This window comes from Calliopsis andreniformis, chromosome 2, assembly GCF_051401765.1.
Source record: "Calliopsis andreniformis isolate RMS-2024a chromosome 2, iyCalAndr_principal, whole genome shotgun sequence".
NCBI lineage: Eukaryota > Metazoa > Arthropoda > Insecta > Hymenoptera > Andrenidae > Calliopsis > Calliopsis andreniformis.
The window spans coordinates 9009544-9030851 of record NC_135063.1 but is presented as its reverse complement, the minus strand read 5'-3'; the positions used below and the strand labels follow the sequence as shown (position 1 = coordinate 9030851).

The window sequence follows — 21308 nt, the reverse complement described above, 5'->3', positions numbered from 1 at the left end:
ACCCGTAAATTGAGTAATTTTGGCCCGTAATTTTGGCGCTATTAAAATATTAAAACAAAAAAAATCTATTCACTTTATTATTCAATGCTTCGGTAAACAGGTATATTACAAATGATTGCACTTATAAATATACTTTTATTTCGCCAATAATGGACTTACGGAGAGGTTTATGTTTTAACTACCTACTTTTGGTTGCAATATCTGGCCTTTTATGTAAAAAATTTGCCGACCCCTGATCCTAGGATATAGGGTGACGTTTTCACCCTTGTGAATCCTAATCGTGTAATTGTAGATGACCATCTGACTCGTTTGGGTGTCATATACTTACTTGACAACTGGATGTGAATATTTTGGAATATTTATAATCTGACTTGACTACCTAATTCACTTATTTCTAAGTCTACTTTTAATGGCTAATCTTGAAAATATTTTTGAAAATTGTCAGGGTATCTCTGAAACTAAGAAAAATATTTGTTATTATGGTTGAAAGTATAAGAATGTAATTTTACACAATTAAAAATGACGTAAATTTTTAAGAAAAATTTTTCTATGTACACATTACCTCGCTTGTTTCTAGCAAAGTGACTACTCTATTAAAAAGTTCTTCGTCGAAATAGTTATATATTTTATATTGCACATGTATAATTAAGCTCTATTGTAATTTGTAGTTCTTTAAATTTTTCTTGCATGTCTCAAGGTTTACGCAGAATTTAATTCACATTTTCGTTGTATTGAATATTCTACAAATTTTTATTTAATTCTGCTTTTCACGATTTTAATTGACTACAAATTTATCTCCAGGTCAGTCATGCACATTTATAACAGTTAGTGTTGTACTAACAAGTAAAGTCAATTTCGCGATCTATATCCTCATTGTTAACTTTCATGGGATATTTAAATGAATAATATGACAAATTACCCTGTTATATCTATCAGATATCTAATTTGCTCAATATTACTGTATTAAATACATAGTTCGAATAATCCTTACTTTTAACAATTCGTTATTGATTTGAAAATTAATTATCTCAAAAATATAATTATGATTGTTCTTCTGCAATTTATAAAATATACAATTTTTAAATTCATCTTCCTTATCGATTCTCTTTCTTGGTTCGCTTTGTCTGCGTTATTTTCAAACTTTTTAATACTTATTTAATACAAACATTGTTAATGAAACACATTTTTTATAAAGAGAAATTGAATATTTCAGTAAGTTTACTCACTTATTTTCGTTTTTACTTGAGCTTTATTTTCCATATAACAAGAAATTTGTATTTTTGTACAAATGATCCCCAACAGTAAGAGCTTAGTTATTTCTTATTTAAATATGAACAAGGTATTTTTTCAATACTCATTTACATGCAGGCGTAAATATATTTATTTCAATCTTCTTGATTAATGGTATGTGACATAAATGCGTACTGTGTACTGAAAATACAATTTTCCTCGTTTTTCATTGCATCAGACTGACGGATATAACAAGGTAGAATAAGACCTTTGCACGACGCATGAAGTGACTCTCCACGCCGTAACTAAACACGAGAAGTCAGATATTCCTTGATAGAGTCTTTGTCCCTAGCCAACCATGCTGCATTCAATCTAATCGACTCTAAGCTCTGTTGAACTGTTCTTTCCGTTCCTGGCATCGGATGGTCCTTGAAAAAGTTTTCCACGTCTTCAGCCTGCTCTTCTGTGACAAAATCCTCAGTGATAACTTTGACCAATCTCGACATTAAAAAACCACCCTCATAACGATCGCGAAACGTCTGCCAGTACATCTTAAAGAAATCCCAGGCTATGAGGCGACCATTATAAGACATCGACACAGACATTATAGGACACAGCGCATCCTGAGTTCTGACTTCGTCGCTTAAGGCGAACGTAAGAACGTCGGCCAATAAACTTTCATCTTTTATTGCGCCGAGAGACGTCAATATTCTGTCTTTCTCCTCATGCAACTCAGCCTCTCGATAAAGTCTCAGCATCGTCTGGTAAGTCTCAGCGTCCCCAACAGAAAGCACAGCTCTGTAAACAGGACTACGAAGATCGGCAGGCAGAGGCGTTGTGTGAGAAGCATGCAATTCGAATCTTCTCTTCGCCTCTTCTATAATTTCTTTGTCGTTCAACGATGCCATGCGGGTCAATACGAGGGATCGTAAAAGTTTATCGCAATGACTTTCATTAGGCTTAGCTTCCCAGCCTAATTTGTTAGTGATGTCGCGCATTAAATTGCGCCCGAATGTCTTATAAGCGTCTTGGAAATCCAAATGAGAAATTAGGTTTCCAATTTTCCTTAAACTATTGTCTATGCTGAACCACACTGTGCAGTTATCCTCTTGCTGAAAAGCTTTAGTTAACTGAAGAACTTCTACGGTGGAAGCATGGCCAGCTTGCACCATGGCGAATAAATCGTCCAGAAGACCCAGCCTGTCTAACGGAGGTAGCGCACGATCCTCGATGGCAGGTAACAACAGGGATAATGCGTCTGCACTGTAATAGGTCCTATAGAAACCGATTGTTCCTGGGTTAATCTTTACCCAGCTACTTTCGGGAACATCTTTAACCCGAAACTCTTTCTCTTTTTCGTCCAATAAAGCGTTAAGCACAATTTCTTCGGGGTTCTTTGACGTACTCACGCTAATTGGTATCATCCACGAACTGTTCCCGGTATCCACAGAACCGTCAGCCAAAAATCTTTCTTGACACAAGGTCAGAACTCTATCGTTACCTTCCTGACGATGTTTGACACGAACGACAGGGAAACCTTGTTGCTCGGTCCACGTGGACATTACGTGACGTACTTTTTTACTGCTGGCTTCTTCCAATGAGTCCCAAAGATCTCCTGTTTCTGCGTTAGCATAACTGTGTTTTTTCAAGTATAGATTCATACCTTTACGGAAATCGTCGTCACCGATATAAGAGTGTAACATTCTTATGACGCACGCGCCTTTGTTGTAAGAGATGTCATCGAATATTTCATCGATCTCGGAAGGATGACCCACTGGTACCTCGATCGGATGACTGTTCTTTAAAGCATCCAGTTCTAAGGCTCTGATATATGTATCTGTTACAAATTGCGTCCAGATATCATATTCTGGGAATAGGTGAGCAACGCATAAGAATTCCACAAAAGACGCGTATCCTTCGTTCAACCACAAATGCGTCCACCATTCCATAGTAACAAGGTTTCCAAACCACTGATGCGCCAATTCATGCGCTACTACCAAAGCGATCCACTGCCTTTGTCGAGCTGACGTGTTTTCTACATCCACTAACAAACAAGTTTCACGGTACGTGATTAGACCCCAATTTTCCATAGCCCCAGACGAAAAATCTGCGATCGCAATGAGATCGATTTTTGGCAATGGATAAGCGATTCCAAAGTACGTTTTATAATAGGGTAAGACTTTCACCGCTATGTCTAACGCAAATCGTCCCTGTTCTTTATTCGACTTAGGAGTGTAAACTCGTACCAATACGCCGTCACTGGATTTGTCTTCGACATAATCGAATTCACCAATCACAACTGCTACCAAGTAAGTTGACATGATTGGTGTTTCTTCGAAATACACAGTCTTTGTTGGGCCCATTGGTAGTATGGCTTTAACAGGCTGAAATAAGTAAATAAATATTTCTTCTCCAATCGTATCATCATTGTTAAACGATACTAATAATTTATCTGTATTAAAAAGAAAAAGAAAACCACTAGTAGGCGCTGCTTACCATATTGGAAAGTGCTGTAAGACCTGTTGGTATGACTACGTTAATATTGAAGGTAGCTTTATGTGCTGGTTCATCCCAACATGGGAAGCAACGTCTCGCATCTGTTGGCTCAAACTGAGTTACAAGTGTATATTTAACAGTTCCATCAGGTCTGAAAACAGATACAAAGGTTTTGTTAATTCAAAGATGTTAATTGATGCTTATTATATTTGACAAACCAGTAAGTAGTTTATCATGAGGAAGTACAAGTTGTATTGTGAAAGTTGCTTTTAATGCTGGTTCATCTCAACAGGGAAAGAGTCTATGTGTTGATGTGAGATATAAAAAAGTCACAGCATTCCATCCCTTTTGTCTACAAAACGTTAAAACCCATAATTGAGAATATTATATTATACATTTACATCTGGTAAAGTCATTTTTTCATGATACAAAGACATGTACTTTTTCGTTTGTGTATAATACTACATAACATTATAAAAATCATAGTACCCAGTATATTTGCTCCTATAGAAGCCTTTTAGTTTATCATTAATTTTTCCTGCAAAGGATATGAGTAATTGTCCAGATTTACAAGGTTGCAACTTTTCAGGAAATGTAAAAGTGACAGTTTCTTCTGGTACAGAGATATCAATCTTTGAAGGTGTCGTCTCGTTCAACATTTTTTTATAGACAACACTCTTGATATCTAAATCTAGAGAATTCATAACAATAGTATCTGTAGCCTTGCATACCTGTGAATAATCAATCTATTAGTAAGAGCACAACAAGTTTAAAAACACGATACATAAAGAAATACTAAACATATGCTTTTCATAATCTATATAAGACATTTTGAAAAATATCATTTTTTAAAACGAAAAGTAATACTTTCCATAGCAAGTGGTAGAAGTTAAAGATCTTAACATATTACATGCCAGATCATACATATACAAAGCACAAATTATTTCTGTGGACTCATATCATTCTATGTCATTTATACATATATGTATGATTGATACATTCAGTTAAAAATTAATTCGTCATATTACTTAAATATTTATATCAAAATTGTCTTGGTCCTGTGGGAAACCTTCATAAAATTCACTTGACACGCAATGTGTCAAAGTACTGTATGCATATAACAATTCCATGCTTTGACCACGCGTCCACTCCTGACCCATACGGGTCAGAGACGTTTGAATATGAATTCCCCTGACCCGAATACGAATCAGGAATCTGTGAACGTGTAAATAATCTAAACTGATAATCTGGATTAACTGGGCTTACGTTAATACACGTTTCCGTCCTGCCTTCGAAGGTAAAAGTTTCATAATTAGGTGTCAACCAGATAGAATAATGTTCGGGCACAACATCCGTGGGCAGCCGGTGAAATGGTGGTTTCTCTGCGATCGACATCGCTCGATGTTGAATCGCGACACGGGCAAATCTTAAACACCTAAATATCCTGAGAGCCGTTTTTCAACTTTCCCTTTTTGCCGACTCACAATACGAAAGTATGCACTCTATTAAACAATGCCTGAAAGCATTGCAGACGCATGCGCAGAACATGCACATTGGCTGTGAACAATGTTGCCAGACCTCTCCAGCACTCCAGCCTATAGAAATCTGCATACTCATGTCAGAGTTAGACATGGAGAATATAGGGAATTTCGAATAAGCTTGTACTCGCCCTGCTAGAAATGAAGTTAAGTGGTGCTTCGACCAGGCGCCGCTGATATCGAAAGGACGATAAAAGGCCGAGAGATGTGTATATATCTATACTCTAATGTTGGCTTCATTGGCCTCTCATTAGAAAGTTAGTACACAAATCTATGTCTATTTTTATCTAACCTTTCATTCTAATATTGTATGATTTGGTGATTTCTATAAATTATATGACAGTCATTAGCATTGAAAACTGATGTAAACGACCTAAAAGTTTCCTGTAACCTGAAGAAACACAAAATCAAGTAAAAATTGATGTAAATGAATACCTCATTTCAGCACCTCCACATTTGAAACACGCGTCGAATTCTCCTTCCTAAAACCTAATTTCCAACGAACACATTCCATAACACCCCATCCTAGGAACTTCAGTAACTTCTATAGTTCATGATGCAAGCGTACTCTGCTTCCTAAAAAATGAATAATTCCCCTACTGATAAGAAACCCTCAAACATCAAAAGCTTCAAATTCGCAAAACATTTCTCCATAAAATCACATCCATGAAAATCAATCGACTAATCCACTATCGACCGAACTCCAACTGCGTAAAATTCAAAAACCAGCGCTGCCACGATTAAAATACCCCATCTACATTAGAATCCCCTTCATACTTAAAACTTTACCTGAGTTTCCCTTCTCAGTGCAAGGTGCATACACCCTGACCGATGTGGATCGGCCAGTTTCAGACTTTTGTCTGTGGCGCGAGGCAGTGGGGCTGTGGGAACAGCGGAGGACTTCTCCGTGGAAGTTTGTTCTCGCGGATGAGTTGCTCAAGGTAGTGGTGGTGTGCGCGAGCACCCGCCGTACATCCAGGAAGTTGCGACCGTGAGTCAACTCGGTCGCAGAGGTTATTCGCGACCGTTCAATCCAAGTGTAGGCGTGCGAGCTTTTTCCACGGGAGGTTCGGCTGGGGGGGGGGGACACACAGAGAGATACACATCGTCGGTGGCGCGTACCGTGTATCGCGGAGCGCACGGGGGAAAAGCGGTGGTGTGTGTGTGTTTTTTTTTTTTTTTTACATGGCGATCACTCCGTCGAAAATGTGTCGTACGCCGCCACCGATGCGCCAGAGACGAGAAAGGTGAAGGTGGTGCTCGCCGGACCTGACCTGCCCCGCGAGAAACACCACGAAAACGTAGCTTCTCGCATCCACACACACGTACCGCAACACATAAGCGCGCGACACAGGCACACACACACACAGTGCGTCACCGCCCATATGTGATGTGTTTCGTGCGTGCGAGCGAATGAGTAATCATGTACTGTCAGGACAAGGGCTCGACCGCCTCGAAGAGCAAAGAGGGTAAGTTGACGCCCGCGCGAGTCTCCGGCTACCGCAAGCTGATCCCTCTCGGCTCCACCTCCCCGTCACCCCACCTTTTCCCCCCCTCTCGATCCCCGTGAAATTTTTTCCCGTTTTTCCGCAGCTGTAGACACCGTGTGTCCTCGCCGCGACACCGCTTCCCGTTCTTTTTTTTCTCTCTCCTTTTTTACCCTTTCTATGCGCTCCTTGCATCTCTCTTCACCATCGCGGATTTCGCTTCTTCTCCGTGCGTCATCGCACATGTGGACTCTCGAGGCGCGATCGAGTAGGTCGGACAGTGTCAAAAGTTCCGTGATCGCGGGGGTGGACGTTGCCTCGACGAACAGAGAGAAAGAGAGTGTTTGAGAGAGAGGGAGAGAGAAGAGAGAGAGAAGGAAAGAAAAAGAGAGAGAGAGAGCAAGTGTCAGGCCCATAGAAGTGCGGCGTAGAGGGGAAACGAGGAGAGTGTCGTTTACAAACCGATAGGGTGGGGGACGAGCAGCACGTATTTCGACGAGAGAAACGGATCCGTGTACATTCTTGGCAAAACTTTTTTATCGGATCCTCGGCCGCGATTTGGACGGGTTTATCGCGCGCGAAATCGCGGCGAGCGCCGTGCGATCGTCGCCTCTGCCGCGGATCTGTTAGTGTGCCCTACGATTCGCCGTGGAAACGTCGCTGGGTAGAGCGCGACAGATGCGTGAATGGAGAAAAGTGCTTTTGTGTACGGGGAAGCATGCGGAACACCGTGAAACGAGATGTGGAGTCAGTAGCGAGTCTAGAAGTTATCAACGTAATTTGTCTATTGTTCTTTCACGCATATTGCTAAAGTTCAATCGGTCCGATCAACTGTACTGGCAATGTGTGTGTGTATACAGGGTGAGATGGTAGGAGTAAGAGTTTGGTACGCATCAAAATTGTGATTTTTGAATGAGAAGGAGTATTGTAAGCTCGAGGAAGGTATAAATTGGGTCAAAGTGAAGATATATACGTATACTCTTTTTATCGCAGGAGTATTGTTTGTATTGCAACTATCATCAAGGTTTTGTAACAAGCTTGTCACTTGCTGACATTAAGTCGAGGGCAGTAAACACATTAAGTCAACTTTTTTCGAGGTACCGAATAGGTCAGAGGATTTGGATTGTAGGAAAATTATTTTGGCTACTATATAGCTAAACTGATATTAAACATATGATTTTAAGAAATCATTAGTGTAGAAGTCACGAAAATGTAACTCACATGATTGTTGCATATGTGCATGTTTTTAAAGATGATATTGATTATAGTAACAGCTCACCCTATATATACACAATATATGTTATATGTCAGATATAAATATGAATGAATGCGATAACATATCTGCATATGTGTATTTGTGAAACTTCTAATCGCTTATTGCTTTTTCATGATGGATTGTATATAAATACAATTCCATTAGAATATGGCCAATGTATGTACTACATGTTTTAAATGCATATTACACTGTGAAACATTTATATTACATTCAGTAATTGCTTCTAATAATTCATAATTTTTCAGTAGAAGTTTCTGACAGTAATTAATGTTGCACTTTACTTAATCAATTTTATTGATGGAGTAACTTTGCTGGTACAATGGACAACTGTTACTATTGTCTTTTTTAAATGGAGCATACGTGCTGATAGAGTACATGAATTGAGGAAGAATGTCATTTGCATTCATATAAACAATTAAACACTCTTTTGTTACACATTTTCATTGTTCCAATAAATACGTTATTACAATCTTCCTTTTATTGAAGAGGAAGAAAAATTTCATTATCTGTACAAGCAAGATAGGTATTCCCTTTCTCATTTCTAGAAGAAGTGTTCATTGATAATATTGTTATATGCAATTCACCTTATCCAAGGCAAATATATCTTACGTACAATCCCTACCACCATTAATCATAAGATTGAGGAACACTGGCATTGCACACTGCATGATGTCATTGCACATGTAATACTCTATAACATTTAAATTATTCTGAGTTTCTTGGCCATCTATTATAGTGTGTGAATGTCTGAATTTATGTATTTTTGTTTTAATTTACAGTTGCTAAAGATTGCACTTGTTATGCATAGGGTCTGTGACAATGCGAGAGAAGAAGGGTGGTGCTCTTAGCAGAGTACAAAAGCTGAAGAAACGGCTTAGCCACAGTTTTGGAAGACTTTGTACGTATTAACATTGTACATAATTTTAGAAAGACAAGAAAGTACTGTACTATAACTATAATTTACATTTCCTTTTTGAATTATAGTTGAAATGTAGTTCAATTTAATTTTGTTACTTGAAGTAATTATAGTACTTTTTTATTACATAACATTAAAGTATTAATGCTGTTTGAAATTATAAAAGGTTTCACAAACTTTAATCACTGCTTATCTGATGTTATGTAATGATATCATTTCTCATGCTTTTGTATTATATAAAATCTTATTTATTTTAATAATACTTATTTTGATACTTATGTACAATTGAATTAATTTTATGGTGCACAGACTGATAATATAATTCCAAAAATTCCATTGTCAGTTTATCAATGTTATCTTTTTATGTACTCTAGCAATATCAAAAGAAGAGGCTGATGATGCTGCAAACAGGGGTCAACTGCCATATAATGGCTATTCTGAGGAGTTCCTAGACCGTTTAGAACCAAACGGTAATATACCTGCAGATAAGGATCGTCGTTATGGTGAGTGAGAAATGAAGTCATTAAAAAAAGGTCATCTTTTTACTAGATTAGTAACATATTTTTAAGTGTTTTAATTATTGTATTAGAGTTTGCTTGATAATAGAGTATGAAACGTAGTTTCATTTATCGTACAGAGCAATTTGTTGTAGTGTACACAAACACTTATCAGAGAACTAAGTATTTTATTTTTTTTTTACTAAAAGATAACAAGTTGTATGAATGACTGCTATAAAATGTATTTGCACTAAGCTGATGATAACTGTGCAGCTAAACATTTGTTGCTTTAGTAATACTGGCAGTCGACTATATGATTTGTAATTGATAATGATATTGTATTATCCTATAAAAAAAAGATAGTACTCTTAGTAGAATATTACATTGTATAAATTAAAATATTATATATTGATAATATAGTAAGAAATTAATGATTCTACGTGGATTCCTATTGCTGTTATTTTAAAGAAAGTTTTAAGGACGAAATTGGATGTCATAGAATGGACAGGTGTGGGCGACCATGAGAGAGTGCATCGGCAGCTTTCCGTTTCTAGTGATTCCAAGCTTCTGGATGAGGATATACGCGAAGAAGCAAGAGTTATCTTGCGACCTCGACGTCCACCACGACCCAAGTCAGAGGTCTTCCTTGGGCCAGATCCACCTCCTAGGAGAACCAAAAGATTTTCTGCATTTGGGGTAAGGTTTCGCTCACGCGTCTATCTTCAAATTATATTCGTCTAACGTAGAAAAATATTCATATGTTTCTGTTTACAGGGTGATTCGCCATTCGGTAAATCAGAAGCTTATGTAAAATTGGAACAATTAGGGGAAGGGTCATACGCCACAGTGTTCAAAGGTTTTAGTCACCTTACGAAGCAAGTGGTGGCGCTTAAAGAAATTAGACTGCAAGAGGAGGAAGGTGCTCCATTTACTGCCATTCGCGAGGCAAGCCTTCTTAAAGAATTGAAGCATAGCAATATTGTCACCCTACACGATATAATTCATACGCGTGAGACTCTTACTTTCGTTTTCGAATATGTTCATACCGATTTATCTCAATATATGGAGAGGTATGGAAGCGGTAACGGAGGACTGGATCCACGAAATGTTAAATTGTTTCTATTTCAATTGTTAAGAGGTCTAGCGTATTGTCATCGCAGGTAAAAAGATATATGTACATTTAAAGTATTTGATTTGATTTGCGCGTAACTAATTTATTGGTGTATTGATTTAGGAGAGTATTACATAGAGATGTGAAGCCACAAAATCTGTTAATCAGCGAAATAGGGGAACTTAAGCTAGCAGATTTTGGTTTGGCGAGAGCAAAATCTGTACCGTCACATACGTACTCGCACGAAGTTGTGACATTGTGGTACAGGCCACCTGATGTTCTTTTGGGTTCCACAGAATATTCTACCTCGCTCGATATGTGGGGAGTAGGTTGCATATTTATGGAGATGTTGACTGGTGAACCGACATTCCCAGGTGTACGCTGTACGTTCGACCAACTTGATAAGATATTCAAAGTATTGGGTACTCCTACTGAAGAAACTTGGCCTGGTGTTACTCACTTGCCAGGATATAAACCGTATATAATGGAATTCTATCCACCACAAAAACTGGGTCTTTCATTTCCTAGACTCTATGATATTCCTGAAGGTGATAGCATGGCATCGTCGCTTCTACAGCTGAATCCTGATGATCGGATAGGAGCGGAAGAAGCGTTAAGGCATCCTTATTTTGCCTCTCTTCCTAAAAAATTATACGAGTTGCCTGACGGTAAGTTCAAGTCATATAATGTGATGCAGAACAATTCTTCTGAAACGCCCTTAATTTAATCGAATAAAAAGTACAATAGCTTTTACTCACCAGTTTTTCTTTTTCTTTTTGCAGAAGTATCGATATTTAGCGTTGAAGGTTGTCATTTGTATACAAATTCGAGGCACGGGTGTAATGACTCGCGTCTTACAGCTCTTGTTAACCTCATGACTTAACATTAACAGTGAACGTAAAGAAAATTAAATAATAAGTAATTTCCAAATTCACACGTTCAGTGAAACGTTCATTCTCATACAGTTCAAATTCACTTAAACATTGTTTCCACGCGCGTCGTTCGCTCTTTCTCAGGGCTGTTACACAAATTCCAAATCATCTTGTCAAAAAACACACGAGCACACACGTACACATACATACATGTACACAAAAACGGATACACATGCGTATACACGGTTATAAATTTCCGTTAGCGTTGTTCTTTTTCTTTTTTAAAAGACTATTAACGCGTATCAAGCGAATTAACGAAAATTAATTATAACTGGCGAAGAAAATACGAAAGTAAGCTATCTGTGGCTAAACGAAGTAAAACGATTTTATGAGATTCGCACGCTCGATTTAGAATGCAAAAGCACGCACGACCCATCCTCGCACTTCGTCCAAATACTAGATTTAGATTGATACCAATCAAAAAATGAAAAAGAAAAAAATAAGTACTATGCCGCCTTGCGTCTATCGACTTCAGTCTGAGTCGAGTCTGGAGACGGCGGTTGCTGGTTAGAGAAAAATATAATGAAAATAATTATATAACTTAGAAAAATTCTGGAAGACCTGTAATACTTTGTATAAATTTTATGCTGTTTTTGACTTTACCGTTGGTTGCTGAGACAATTGAATATATTGGTATACAGGTTGTAACAAGTATACGTTTCGATATTTTAAGGGATGGTAGGGTATTTAATTTGATAATTTAATCACAGAATGTTCTATGACATTGTGTCCGATCTGTCTTCGTTTTGCAGAAATGAAATTTTATAAATTTTTCATATTAGTCGAAGTATTTGATACTTTTGCAGATGGATTAGGGAAGGGTAATAGAAAAACAAAGTCTTAATACATTTTATTGTATCTCTTACGTTTTAATTTTTATAAAGTTTTAAAAATTAGAAATATTTGTGCAGTAAATTATTACTGCAAAATGAAAATAGATCGGACACTATGTCATGGGATATTTTGTGACCAATTGAGGTACTCTACCACCCTTTAAGAATTTGAGACATATACTTGTTACATCCTGTATTTTAACAAGAAATCATTGTTCGAATTATAAACTAGTTGTTAATTATATGACGTGATGATAGGAAGTAAATAGAAATGTAAGAAAAACATAGGATATCAGTATGGATCAAGTGTCGTAGCTACCAACCACACACGAAACACGGCAAAGACTTGCGAAAATCTTTTATCGCTAATAATATCGACGACGGTAGTGATCTAATGTCTATTCAGGATAAAGATAGAGTACGTGTGAACAAAACTACATTTGAAGCAGAGACGTACGTAAAGCTCATACGTTTTCGTCAAGCTTTTTGTTTAAGGTAATAGGAGTAATTGATGGAACTGACTCATTGCGCTCATCATAACGTAACTTGGTTAAAGTAATGCATCAAAACAATCCGTCGTAAGTGATCAATGAAGTCCCAATCGTGTCAATACATTACATAGTTACACTTATTGTTTACATACACTCTATCTTTAACATGAATGGAATGTAGTATTTAAGAATTTAATATTAGCGTACTAGCGTCGATCGAACTTTATATCGACATTACAAAGTAGTATCTATCGATGATAGTAAATTGAGGACGAAGTAATAATTTTAGATTTAATCGAATCCAATTTGTTCAATGGCTCGTAATAAATGCGAAAACGAAACAGCCAATGGTGCTTAATTGAATTGTAGAGGATGAAAAATGTTAATAATTTTGTATTAGTTGTTTAGACAAACGATCGTTTTGGCTGATTTCTGTTCTCGGGTGATCTCCGGGGATCGTATATCTAAACGAACCAACTTTAATAATGTTGCAATAGTAATATTAGGATAACGTGAAACGGTGTTACAGTCCTTCCGAGTTTTGTCTAAGCTACGACGATTAACTACGGTAATATTACTCCTTTAGTAGTTACATTTATACCGATTTTTCAACACACTTATAAAAATATCAACGAGACGGAAATGAAAACAAGAAAAAAGGGTGAAAAAAACAATATTTCGAGAAAATTTGAGACACGTTATTACTACTATTATTACAATTATTATGATTATTATTTGACAAAAGACGCGCAGAAGGTAGATTGTACATAGAACAACAAGGTTCGTATTATTGATGACGCTGAGATAGCTGAGCTGAGACTAATAAATGTGACTTTGTAAGAAATTAAAGTGTAGTTCGGTACACTTATCGACCCTATTTTTTCGTTAGGTTCTCCACGTGCAACAAGTAACAGGATGTATTTGTAATACTTATTCTGCTTAAGTATTCATTTTATACACGTTTATTTCCTTATGATTATATTTTATTTGTAATTTTTCTAAGGAATCATTGATATTTTAAATTGCTTCAAACTTGTACTGAGAAAGATAAAGAGCTATGTTTTTGAAGTACCTGTGTATGTTTAAAAATTCATACCTTATATACCATGCGTTTAAGGCTCCCATAATAAATTAATATTTTAAGAAAAATGTTTGATGTTTTATCTGTATGATGTTTCACAGACATTATCTAAGCCATAATCATTCGTAATATTATTTACGTAGCTCCTTAATTTCAAAAACACTAGTAATGTAATTTTAACTACACATACTAATTTGATTACTTTAAAAGAAATAATTACGTAATATTGATATAAAGTTTTTAACCAGTTCGCATGACAGTAACTGTATGTATGTACAAATTATAAAATTGCGGAGTAAACGTTTCATATGTCGATTTTTTACATGAAACCTCAGAAGCCTTATCTTATTTCAGAAAATAAATCATCATTTTTAAGATATGGATGCAACAAAGTTTGACTCCAAATACACAAGAACTCTAAAATTCTGTTTAGTAGGAGGAAAAAAATTTGTTCGATTGCAAGGAATATCCATAGTACAATTCTGAATCATCCTGTACAGTAGGTGAGGTGCGCCAATCCACTGACATCACGGGTGGCTAACATGGCTTTGTTGTCATCGCTAATGATGCGATGTATTGTATACAGCCAAAGTGATTTCTATTAATATACTTAATTAAATTAACGAAAGCACGGCACGCGCTCGAGTGAGTTACTGTTTTACTCATCAACCTAGGTGGATATGTCATTCTCTGTTGACGTCTGTGTAGAGTGAAAGTTATGGCTGCTGGTATTCAGGAGGTTAGGGATCCTCTGTCTACAGACAGTAAAGGTAAGTACTGCATATTTATAAATCTCTTATAAAGGTATTCCCCTTAAAAGTTCGAGAGTTTGAAGACAATATTTATTAATAACGTGAAATAAAAGCCACAAGTAAGGAGCTCTATTTGCAAAGCATGCGAATAATGTTTCTGGTGCTCGTGAAATGTATACACGTCATTGGTACCAGGAACAAACTGTCGCATAATGATTCTTGACAATGAGATGCATTATTCGTAGAGAATTTTTAATCAAAAATTTGTTTGTCATTTCAGGATGCTCGGCCGCAAAAGCGTCCGTATCTTACGAAGAAATTGCTATAAAGCTTCTAAACGAGAAGCTTTTATTAACAGCTTTGGAGTTGCACGCGGAACTATGCGAAGCAGGAAAAGAATTACCCATTTTGAAAGACTTTTTCTCAAATCCCAGTCACTTTGAAAATCAAAATATCAGACCAGAACCGTACACTTTTATGCGTATGTACAATATTGGGAGAGTAATCTGCTTTTCATTTTAGTAAAAATTTATCAAAATTAAAGCAGTTGAAAAATAATAATATTCAAAAGAAAACTAGCATTTCAATTTTTTACAAGTGAAATGCTTTTTAGATTAATATTTTATGTTTGCAAAATGTAATATTTGTATTTGAACTGTTTAGCTAGATCATCTAGTCAAGCTACTCTGGATTCACTTGACATGACAAGATACTCAGAAGATGGTGCAGGTGTTGATGAGAGAGTAGCAATCTTAGAATTTGAACTAAGGAAAGCCAGAGAAAGTATTTCTGCCTTGCGGGCTAATCTTACTGTAGTAACAGGTTTTGTCTCTTTTTTGATTACCTGAGTTTTTTATTTAAATATGCAACATATCAAATTTATGTTCTAATCTTTCAGAATCTGAAGGAACCACACCTGATAAGTCTGCTGATAAACAATTCATTAGTGATCTACCTATAAAACCTCACGAACAAAGAGCATTAAATTTTCTTGTTAACGAATATCTATTAGCACGTTCATACAAGTTAACATCGATTACGTTTAGCGACGAAAATGAAAACCAAGACTTCGAAGATTGGCAAGATGTAGGATTAAACATTCCAAAGCCAGCAGAACTATTGCAAATCTATAGAGAATATATGAGAGCTAATGGATATGACAAACCACCTTCTGCAAGTATTGGCGTGCAAACGGATTTTTGTGTAGAAGAGCCAGAGACAGAAAAGGATGAATTCAAACAAATGGTCTGTGCATCAAATGTTTCACCTTTAAAATTGTATAAATCCAAGATACTTACATAAAAATTCTTTTTCTTATAGGTGAAAGAATTAGAAGAACTTAAACAGCATTCAGCGTTGTTAGAACAAGAAAAGGTGGACTTGCAACAAATCATTGCCAGTACAAATGAAATTTTATCTCAGAATCCAACTAAGGTAAAACAGACATACATCAAATATTCTACTAAACAAATGTATCTTGTATTCTAGATTTATGTAATTGACATATTTATTTATAGCAAGGTAGTTGCGGAACAATACAGACAATAAATTCGAGTTCTACGACTCCCGATAAATTTGAACTTCTTGAAACGCCGCCGCGCGATACATCGACCGCTACTCAAGAGCCAGAAGAAGATGACAGTGTGTCTGTTGTTGTTAGTCTTGGCGAGACTGATCCTGGCGATAAAGAATGGACAAGAATTCAATTACCTAGAGTAGATGTAACAGAAGGCTCGTCTATTCTTCCAAATCCGCCATCTAGGTATTGTATTCTCACGAAAAATGCACATGCATTTTCTGTCAACATAATTTGAAATATTCCACTTATAGGCACATACCACTGAAATTTAAGATGGAAGTTATAACACACTGTTTGGTAAATATTCCAAGTTCTGTAATTTCCACTGCAGAGGAACCCTTCAAAAATGGAATTACACGCGATACTATCGTTTCGATTTTAGCACAAACTTTACTTCGTATTGTACCTAATTTAATACTAAATAAACGCGAAGAAGTAATACCTTTAATATTAAGTGCAATTCGACTTCATACTGACTCCGCAGAAAGGGAGAAATTATTGCAACTCTTATTTAATTTGAAGAAAAGACCACAGGAAGATGAGAGACAGTTAATATTAGCTGGTAATGTAAATTATCATCAGTACAAATATACATTAATATGATTTATTTATATAAACGTTCCCATACCAGGTTTAGTTGCAATGGCAAAACTTGAAGATGAGCCTATGGAGGGTGAAGAAATATTAACCATCTGTTGGGAGCAAAGTCAGCACAAGTATCCTGAGAAAAGGTTGCTAGCTGTTGAATGTTGCTCCGTTTTGGCTCCGTACATGTCAGGTGGCATAAGAAACTCTTTAATGCTTTCTATGCTGCAACAAATGTTACTTGAAGATAAAGATCCCATAGTGAGAGCTAGTGTAGTGAGAAATCTTGCATTGCTTGTAACTTTAATGGATGATCCTGATAAATATTTTCAGGTAACACGCGATAAAAAGTTGTTTAATATTTAGCAATATTACTCGAACAGAGTAATGATATTAATAATAATGTATTTTTGTAGTGTGAAGAATTAGCGTTAACAGCACTTCACGATTCGTCGCCTATCGTTGTAGAAGTCGCGTCCTCTTTACTTTTACCAATTCTAGCGCAATGGGCGCTTAGTTTGAAGCGATTGCAGACGCATTTATTACCGCGAATAATGTCTAAAGTAAAGAATCATTTAAAATCTGGATATTCTCAACAGTCGCCTAATAAAGATCATATAGACGAAGGCAGAACGGTGTCTTCGATTGGAGTATTACAGTATTTGCTCCCGCATGTAATTGTATTTATAGCAGACACTGATACAGTTCGAACGTACATAGAAGAAGGCACATCATCTGATCTACGTAAGTAAATTTCAAATATTACAATATTTTTAACAAATTATGGTACAGAAAATTTTAGAGAAAAAATTAGCCAACTTTGACTGGCAATAACTTCGCGAAAAATCATCATAGGTTGTACTTTTGTCATGTACCGCTGGCTTTGGCATTATTCGATGTTCTGTACAAATGGAAGGGTTACTTTAGTGTACTGTAACTTTGCGAAAAAAAATCGTAGCGACTTGCTTCTTCGTTTAAATTAAAGGGGAAGGATCAATCTATATGCAACTGCAAACGACATCCCTGAAACAAATTCTAGCAAGTCTGTGCATTTCGTCAAACTCAGAGTTATGGAATTATAGTAATAGGCGTGCATCAAACTTGAAATCGAGACATAGTATCTTAAAGTAAAGATTTCAGGATATAATTTAAAAGAAAAACGATGATCCTGCAATGATTTTTAGCGGAGTTATCGGCACTCAAAGTTGGCCAATTTTTGCAGAAAAATTTTTCGTGCTAAAAATTTGTTGATCAGTATATTTGTGATTTTACTTTTAACTTTGTTTGTTTTACTACACAGCTGATGTATTTGTGAATTTATGTCATTCCAATATCGTTAATCCAAAAGTATTTTATGACGGGGATGTAGATATAGGAGTTCTTCTAAATACATTTTTTACAAATACGTGGGAGAACGATTTGTGGCCAGAATTAGAATGGTTCACAAATAAATTGTAAGTACCTTCAGAAGTAAAATTTTGTAATAATGTCTTCATATACTAATTTTTCATATATTTCAGAGTGTTGGAAGTTTTAGAAATGGTCAAATCTATAGATATTGTGCAAGAAACTATTTTACATGCTCTTTTAACGTATATACATTCTTTATGTCTAAGTTCTGGACGATACATAACGCAAACACGGGTACTTTTAATATACTTATAATCATTAACTGTTGTACCATATTATATTAGTTATGCCTCCTAACATTTTATATTCTAGATTCAACCAATATTTGCATCCGAAGTAACTGAACTTGAGCAACAATTAACAATATTATCAACAGATAAAAAGAATATGAATTTGACATTAATACCGACATATTTAATTTTACTGTCTACTTTGAATGGTACTGATGTCTCTAAATCTTTAAAACAGTTCCTCGTTGCTTTATCTATGAGCGGTACCAGTATTATTAGTTTACAAATTGCAGTAATTATGTTGTGTGCCGAAGAGCATATGCAGGAATATGTGCTTAGTGGTTTATGGGATGGTTAGTTTCACTGACATTTTGAACGTAGCTCTGCTCTTTTCACTAAAAGTTTAGTCATTACGTTTTGCCTTCTTTGTTTTCTGTTTTATAGGGGTAGTACACCAAAGACCTATCGTAAGATGTGCAACTGCAACTTTATTTGGTTGCGTTATAGCTCATGTTTCCGATCGATTAGTGAGCGCTAAGGTAGTTCCAGCGATTGTAACCCTCGTTAGCGATCCTGAGATGTAAGATCTATATATTTACAAATCAGTTGCTAGTTTCAAAATGATAGTTACAATTGATATAGCTAACACGGAAAAGTTTCTTTTAGAACTGTTCGGTCTGCTGCAGTTCCGTCGCTTGGTCGATTAATAACGGAGTGTAAAGTAAGAGAAGTTCGTGATAAAGCACGTTTAACCTTAGAAACCATCGCTAAAGATCCTCAGGGTGTTCCGCTAACTTTAGCACTTCCATTGGTTTCAACATTTGCATTTATAGCTCCAAATTGTCCCCAAAATTACATAGAAGACGGTAAGCTCTCATCGAACTCTTTATTTTTAATTTTTACTCAATGAAATTAAAATAATTCATTTTGTTGCAGTTATAGCGACGCAACTAAATGGAGTCACTGCTTTGGCATTACAACAAAGTCGTAAAGTCGATCTTGTTAACGCTTTAGTTGAGGCATATTCTGTTTTAGTTTATTGTCCACTTAGCAATCAATGCGTTTCTGGCGTGTTGTTGCCTGGTTTGAAAAACCTCGAGCAATTAGTTAATCAATTTTTACCTCAACAGAAGGAAGCAGTTCGATCGCTTTTAAGGGAAGCAGAATCGCGACAAGATCTTTCGAAACCAATGGAGAGGTAAGTATATGTTTATTAATATATCTTTTCCTATTTTGTAATTCTTTGTGCGTTACTTTTGGTGTGTTTTAGGTCAATTTCAATGAGTTCTGGTCTTTCATTATCAATGGCTACTGTAAATGTAGGTCAAGGTGTGGAAGATATGAGGCAAAGAGTAAGCAAAATATTTCAACAGAAAGCAAATTCGCCAAGTATGTCTAGTATTTTTCGAAAGAAGTAAGGGGAATCGTTGTTCTGCTTATATGTATAAATTCATGCCTCTTGTTACGATATACGAAATCTTTTTTTAGTTGCACTTTTCTAATACTATCGGGAATTAAACAATTTTTGTACTTATATATTTAATAATATTAGGTGATGCACAAAAGTTATACAAATCAGAATACAATATTACAGAATAATATTCATCGTAATCAGGATATAATTTTAAAGATAAAACCTGTTAAATATTATTAATAAACATCAGTGTATAATGATGTGCCTTCTAAGATGCAATTCAAAATTATGAGGGACATGGAACTCGATTGTGTTAAAGATTCGTATTTAAGCAGTATGAGATAAAAGTCAATAAATAATATATTAATTTCGATTTTCATATGCACAAATAAATGTAATATCAAACACTGAGATAATTATAACGCTTTATATACTTATTTTTAAAAAGTGTATTAAGTGAGATATAGCCTGTTATTTTTTATTATATGAAGTACAGTATATTTATTAAAAAGAATTTCAATCTATTATTGTAGATATTTTATGTATTATGTGATGTCATTGTACTCTTATAAGAAGTTTGAAATATGTCCTGCCATAATTTAGGAACGAAAACAAAAATTTAATGTTTAATATTTTAAATCATATCGAAGTATTTCGTAGATGCATCAGTTATTCAAACAAGTGGTTGTGATTATTGAGTGTTAGTGTTTTTAGCGAGAATTTCGTTTCTCTACACCATTCTACATTTAACGTAGTATTTCCTTCTACTGTATCTATGATTTCGTGTGATATTACAGAGCTGCTATTTTTAACATATGTATATTTGTACTTAAATCAATTATAATGTACATCAAGTACGATCCTTTCTGCTGTAAACAAAAAAATCAAATTTATTTAGAATAATCCATATGTTGTAAGAATATTTTATTGTATCTATATATATACACAATCATGTATTTCCCGTATATACATATATATTGATATACAATACATGTATATAATGTATGTATGCATATACATATATATGCATATTTACAATGATTAATAGTTTATTATATTTCATGACCAATGTATCATTAATTTAAATACATATACATATATACGTATACACATGTATATGTACTTATTAAATATTAAATACTGCAGCATGTATTATTATCATGCAAAGAATAAATTTTATAATATATTTATTCTAAATGCAAATCCAAGTTCTAAACATGTGCGATTTCCTTAGACACGTTAGAAACTCGGATAAGTTTGTGGTTGGGTTGTCAGATAACTTTTTATTTCAACGCATCAAACTTTCAACAGCGTTTCAAATTCTCCTGAACCCTGAGCAATCTAAAATAGTTCTAAAAGTAATTACTTCGCATGGACGCACCGTCCACCGTGACTTATGTTTTACACAAGGGACCTTGCATGCTTATGTCTAAGAAACCTGCGGTGTAAT

At 35.5% G+C, this 21308-nt stretch overlaps 3 protein-coding genes across 9 annotated transcripts; 2 read left to right on the top strand and 1 right to left on the bottom strand.

Annotated features, from left to right (window-relative positions):
- Positions 1-1363: 1363 nt before the first annotated feature.
- Psa (puromycin-sensitive aminopeptidase) lies at positions 1364-5424 on the bottom strand. 2 transcript variants are annotated; one of them, XM_076392774.1, is made up of 4 exons: positions 4993-5424; positions 4216-4457; positions 3727-3877; positions 1364-3614 (listed from the first exon to the last, which is right to left on the bottom strand). In XM_076392774.1, exons 1-4 carry the CDS (start codon positions 5119-5121, stop codon positions 1536-1538), a joined length of 2601 nt encoding a protein of 866 aa, XP_076248889.1. In that variant the 5' UTR covers positions 5122-5424; the 3' UTR covers positions 1364-1535. The 2 variants fall into 2 exon arrangements, with proteins under 2 accessions (XP_076248889.1, XP_076248890.1); XM_076392775.1 differs by lacking the exon at positions 4216-4457 and having other exon boundaries at positions 4993-5420.
- A 712-nt stretch (positions 5425-6136) lies between these two features.
- On the top strand, positions 6137-13875 carry Eip63e (cyclin dependent kinase Eip63E). 6 transcript variants are annotated; one of them, XM_076392778.1, is made up of 7 exons: positions 6137-6733; positions 8836-8925; positions 9318-9446; positions 9913-10136; positions 10215-10600; positions 10675-11219; positions 11334-13875. In XM_076392778.1, the coding sequence occupies exons 1-7, from the start codon at positions 6688-6690 to the stop codon at positions 11432-11434; spliced, it is 1521 nt and encodes a 506-aa protein (XP_076248893.1). In that variant the 5' UTR covers positions 6137-6687; the 3' UTR covers positions 11435-13875. The 6 variants fall into 6 exon arrangements, with proteins under 6 accessions (XP_076248893.1, XP_076248894.1, XP_076248891.1 ...); XM_076392779.1 differs by having other exon boundaries at positions 8807-8925; XM_076392776.1 differs by lacking the exon at positions 6137-6733 and adding an exon at positions 6761-7526.
- Positions 13876-14458: 583 nt separating this feature from the next.
- On the top strand, positions 14459-20900 carry LOC143184800 (RAB11-binding protein RELCH homolog). The gene is made up of 16 exons (XM_076387277.1): positions 14459-14658; positions 14921-15121; positions 15304-15462; positions 15539-15885; positions 15961-16074; positions 16158-16402; positions 16471-16781; positions 16851-17137; positions 17221-17548; positions 18105-18258; positions 18325-18448; positions 18527-18797; positions 18889-19024; positions 19111-19310; positions 19381-19642; positions 19715-20900. The coding sequence occupies exons 1-16, from the start codon at positions 14607-14609 to the stop codon at positions 19860-19862; spliced, it is 3339 nt and encodes a 1112-aa protein (XP_076243392.1). The 5' UTR covers positions 14459-14606; the 3' UTR covers positions 19863-20900.
- The last annotated feature ends 408 nt before the right edge of the window (positions 20901-21308 follow it).